The sequence below is a fragment of the Ixodes scapularis genome, unplaced genomic scaffold (genome assembly GCF_016920785.2).
Source record: "Ixodes scapularis isolate PalLabHiFi unplaced genomic scaffold, ASM1692078v2 PGA_scaffold11__112_contigs__length_91849675, whole genome shotgun sequence".
NCBI classification, from domain to species: domain Eukaryota; kingdom Metazoa; phylum Arthropoda; class Arachnida; order Ixodida; family Ixodidae; genus Ixodes; species Ixodes scapularis.
This window is the reverse complement of record NW_024609837.1, coordinates 25,909,061-25,914,278: the sequence shown is the minus strand read 5'-3', so window position 1 is coordinate 25,914,278 and position 5,218 is coordinate 25,909,061. Positions and strand designations below refer to the sequence as shown.

Sequence of the window (5,218 nt, the reverse complement as noted above, 5' to 3'; positions counted from 1 at the left end):
TCGAGAGTTTTAGAGAACCATTTTTTTTCCTTATCCGATACGGTACGTTGGCCCCTCCGGTTTGAACTGCGCATGCGCGACCACAGAAGGCTCGCTTATATAATGCGCATTTATACCGGAGCTAGGGCTATCGTATCGTATCGGATATGCAAAAATGGTTCCCTAAAAGACTCGTCTTTTTGTATGACGTTTTAGCGGCGTGGACTGTGGCTTTATAATGTCGCGTGATTTCAGAAACGCTGATTTCATAAGGCATATGCGGTCATGCTTTTCGCTGACGGCGACAAGAAATTCCAGAAGACGTTATCTCTGGCGACAAGACGCAACTTGTCAAGTCGGTAAGCAAGCGTCGACAAGAGGAACGCTTGTTCTCGCTGTCTCTCTTTCGAAACAGCGAAAGATCCGCCGCATTTCCCAACACTGACTAAAAAAGAAAAGAATAAGAAAAACCCCATGGCGGCAGTTGCTCGGCCAAGAAAACTCTCGTAACTCAAACCCAAACAAACCATCAGAAAGAAAAAAAAAAAAAAAGAGAGAGATCCACGAGTTGGCCCCAGACCGGAGAGGAGCATCGGGACGTTCAAACATCCGCCCAGCTGCGTTTTTATTTTTCCCGCAACGACAGAGAGTAGAGCAGAGACTCCAGCGACGCGTCTGGAAACCGGAGATCGCCGGGCCCTGGGCTGCCTCCTCCTCCCGCAACACCTAAGCCGCCATGGCAGATGCACGTGGCAGATCTCGTTTTCTGTGCTTCCTGGTCAGCGCCTTCCTGGTCGCGCTAGCAAAGAGCGAAGGCCTGGTGAGTCTGGGACGATTTCTCCGAGACCCTTTACCGGTGGCACCTTTTAACGTGACCACAAGATCGACGCTCGCCACCATACGAGGCCGTTTCTGGAACCTTCGGCTCGTGGGACTTTCCGGGACTCGACTCCGCCAAGCCACGGCTAATCTGACCGGACAGATTGTCGAAGTGACCACGATCACGGACGTGGTCTCCCTTCAGGGAGAGTACAAGCTCAACGGTGAATTTGCGTTCTTGTCGTTGAGGGGCGAGGGCCAGTTCTGGATGAACGCAACGAACGCCGTGGCTTCTGCGAGGGCGGTGCTGGAAAAGGGTCCGGACGGTGGTCCGAGGGTACGCGACGTGGATGCCAAGCTGGACGTTGGGGACATCAAGCTGCACATGGAGAACCTGATGGGTGGAGGCGGCTGGTCCAGCTTCAGCAATTCTCTGTTAAACCAGATCAGCGGGACCGTCTTCAAACAGGTTCGGTATCTGCATTAACCAAATATATATGTTTTACTTTTTTTGCATGGCTTGAGGTGGTACGATACAATTTTGACCGTCGCGGACAAAATGAGAAGTCTAATTGGCTCGAAGTATAAATCTTTACTTTCCCCAACGTAATATGCAAAGCTGATCGAAACAAAATGGGGCGCAAAATTAAATGCATACTACCTGAACGCATCAATTCTGAGATTGTGCGATTTGTCATCACAACAGCATTAACATTTTAATGTTTTTTTTTTATACTTTACCTACCAACATTCATTGCAAAATATACTGGTGTTTTAGAAAGAACACGTTTCCCACTCCCTTCTCCATTCAAACTACGTGCACGACTTGTTCGGAAAAGGCATTAATCCCATTGAATTGTAAAGCAGTGATTTGTTTCTGTTAATTTCCCCGTCCGGTGTCTTTTTCCTGCACTTGATGAGTTTTTCCTAGAGGTAGCTCTTCAGAGCATCAGAGAACTCACGAACAATCTTCAATCCTCCCGCCTCTCCATTCGCCAATTCAAGTCTGACGTCACTTCGCTGCGGTGGTGCTGCTGTTCGCACTGCGCATGCCCAGACGCTTTACTTCTCGTGAATCTGGTGTCTGCGCGCGCGCAGTGCTTAGCCTTACACCTAATGGGGTGAAACACTGACTTGTTAGTAAGCAGCATGTTTTGTTTATGACTGCCGCAGGCATACCTCGGCAAACCTCACTCATGAGGGCCCTCACTCACCCTCATCTTCACAGGTGAGGTGAGGGTGAGTTTCTGAATCAGGAAAATTCATGAGTGTGAGAGTGAGTGAGGGCTGTGAGGGATGTGAGGACCGTGAGTGCGTGAGGGCCGGAGGGCGGTAGGGGCGTGAGGGGTGTGAGGGCCACGAGTGCGTGAGGCGCGTGAGGGCGGTGGGTGGCGTGAGGGCCGTGAGTGCGTGAGGGGTATGGGGGCCGTGAGGTCGGTGAGTGCGTGAGGGCGGTGAGGGTGCCAGTGGCATGAGTGCGTGAGGGGTGCGAGGGCCGTGAGGGCCGTGAGGGCGGTGAGTGCGTGAGCCCCTTCAGGCGGATCAATAACTTTCTCAGCAATTTTGGTTTTGCTGGCGGGTTGTTCCCTAGCTTTTTCTAGATCGACACGAATTGCTGAGATCGGGTCCGGCTCGAAACAAGCCAGCAACTCTGAGCAATTCGAAGACGTTTGAAGTGGCTGCATCCAATCAGGGACGCGATATTTTCACGTGATACCTCGTGCCGGTGATGATGACAACAAAAGACTTGGCTCTGGTTTGAAATTGATCGTTTTTGGAAATCAACTGTTTCAGAAAGAAGCATTAGTATTCTCAACGAGATTTAAATGCATAAAAACACGGTTATAGAGCGTAATTGTGTGTCTAAATAGTGCAAGAAAAATAAGATTTCATGATGATGATGGCAACTTGCAGCAATTGGTTGCTGCGTGTGAACGCGGGCGGCCAGTGTTGCTGGTGTTGCGACGTCAAGTTTTTGGGCAAAATTACCCCATTTGAAGCGGGCCTGAGTGGCTTTAGGGCCATGAGTGCGTGAGGGGTGTGGGGGTTATGAGTGCGTGAGGGCCGTGAGGGTGGTGAGTGCCTGAGGGGCGTGAGGGCTATGAGTGCGTGAGGGGCGTGAAGGCTATGAGTGCGTGAGGGCGGTGAGGGGCGTGAGGGCGGTGAGGGGCGTGAGGGGTACGAGTGGCGTGAGGGCGGTGAGGGGCGTGAGGGCCATGAGTGAGTGAGGTGCGTGAGGGTGGTGAGTGGCGTGAGGGCCATGAGTGCGTGAGTGGCGTGAGGGGTATGATTGCTTGAGGGCGGTGAGGGGCGTGAGGGCCATGAGTGAATGAGGGCGGTGAGTGGCGTGAGGGCCATGAGTGCGTGAGGGGTATGAGTGCTTAAGGGCCATGAGTAGTTGAGGGCGGTGAGTGCGTGAGGGGTGTGAGGGCCATGAGTGGCGTGAGGGCTGGGAGGTTCAGTGGGGGTGAGCGAAGGGCTGAAGGTGAGTGTGCATGACTGTGAGGATGAGGATGAGTTAGGAGCTTAAGGTGAGTGTAGTTGTGAGGGTGAGGGTAAGTGAGGGGCTTAGGTGAGTGTGGCTGTGAGGGTGAGGGTGAGTAGGGGCGACCTAAAATGCCGACCTCTGCCCGTAGGCACAAAAATCCTTGCGCAACGAGCTCCAAGGCAACATCCGCAAGCAGATGAACCACGAACTGTCCAGGATCCCCGTGAACCTCACCACACCCCGATCGGAGCGGCTCGTCGACGGCCTGATCGAGCGGGCCGGCGAACAGATCAGGGCCATCGGCGCCGATCCGTTCAGCGTACCGGACCAGAACCACTCTTTCCAACAGGACCTGCTCTTCCTCACCGCCCACGGAGAAGCTCATCTAACAGAAGGCCGGCTATACGGTCTCTCGTCCGTGAAACGCGCTGGAGACCTGTTGGCTCTGTACCAGGACCGTCGAGTGCTCTTCGAAGCCGACCTAGAGTTCGGCAACCTAACCGGCGCTTGGAAGTGGTGGGTGCAGTTCTTGGGTGCCGGACCGTCCGGTGAAGCGTCCCTGCTGGTCAAGGGTCTTGCGCTTCATCTGAGACTGTCGCTACCCGTCGGTGACGACGTGACGGTGGGGCCGCTTCAGCTGGAGGCGCTGGAATTGAGGGACGTTGGTCAGATTTGGTTGGATGTTCACGGCATGGGCAGTTTTGATTTTTTGGTCGAGGTGTTCGCGAATCTGGTGAGCAACGCCATGAAGTGGCAGATCGCCGAAGCAGTGCTGGTGCCGATTGCGGATGCTATCCGACATGAGATTTCCACTTTGCCTTTGCCTGAGTTTCTCTAGATCGTTGTCATTCTTTCTTCTTTTTTTTTTCACAATTTCTGGATACATTTAATGTTGGCTTCGGTGCTCGGTGTCAAAATACGTCGCCATGCCCTGTGTTAACAACATCGACACCCTACCAAAGCACGCCTCAGCGTGCTCTGCTCTGCAATAAAAAAAGTCGCAAGCATGGGTCGCTGAGTGCAGATCTATAGTTTCATGAAGCATATTATATTGTTTGTTAGTAATATGAATGATGTGTTATAACAAGAATGATGTGCTGGGCTCTTTCCGCAAATTCCTCACCTGATGACAAACAGTACAAATTTGCTGGGGGTGATGAATAAAGCGGATTTTCTAGTTGTAAAATATTCTCCGTTATTCTGAATGGATTACTGCTTAAGCTCCAATGTAATCCTCCCGGGGATCTGGTAATTTCGGTGTACGTTTCGGTGTGGGGCATTTCGGTGCGGTCTTTTTGGTGCACGGACTTTTCGGTGCACGGACATTTCGGTGCACGGACATTTCGGAGCATGGACATTTCGGTGCACGGACTTTTCGGTGTGCGGACATTTCGGTGCACGGACTCTTCGGTGCCCAAAAAATCAAAATCACGCGTTCTTGTTTTTCTTTTTTGTTTTGTCTAATCGTAATAACGCTATTCTAGCTAGAAATTTATTTTTTCGCACTTTATAAATTTGTAGACTTGGTCATCTATTTACGGTCACTTACTCATATACGAGCCAAGTGACTTTGTTAGGCGCAGCACCATCCTGCTGGAGGACTGGATACGTTGGATGTTATGTTTAATTTGACGGTGTCTCTTTTCCAACGTACGCACTAGACGCATCACATCGTGTTTGCGCGTTGGGTCAATACAGACATTATCGGCGCCTTCTGTAAAGGTTGTGGGAAAGTTGCCTTGCTGCGTGCCCAAACCGGCGAAACAACACGGAGCCAGGATTTCGGAAAACGTGAAACTACATTTATTAGTAAATTGTAAACATGAAGTTAGTAATAACAAGGTCGTTGGTTGACACCGCCGCAGCGTGTACCTTTCGCTCCAGGCCCCGCTTCTCGCTCCTCCGTTGGCGTCCCCGCTGTTGCTCTTATAC

The 5,218-nt window shown here is 51.7% G+C and overlaps 1 protein-coding gene across 1 annotated transcript; it reads left to right on the top strand.

The window, feature by feature from the left end:
* Positions 1-510: 510 nt before the first annotated feature.
* Positions 511-4,474, top strand: LOC8024640. The gene is made up of 2 exons (XM_029989245.4): positions 511-1,267; positions 3,435-4,474. The coding sequence occupies exons 1-2, from the start codon at positions 716-718 to the stop codon at positions 4,122-4,124; spliced, it is 1,242 nt and encodes a 413-aa protein (XP_029845105.3). The 5' UTR covers positions 511-715; the 3' UTR covers positions 4,125-4,474.
* Positions 4,475-5,218: the final 744 nt, after the last annotated feature.

Bases quoted from the DNA above. Each gene is read 5' to 3' on its own strand.
- LOC8024640 (XM_029989245.4), top strand. From the start codon at position 716: ATGGCAGATGCACGTGGCAGATCTCGTTTTCTGTGCTTCCTGGTCAGC. The intron at 1,268-3,434 runs GTTCGGTATCTG...CTCTGCCCGTAG, and splicing joins GCGGGACCGTCTTCAAACAG to GCACAAAAATCCTTGCGCAA.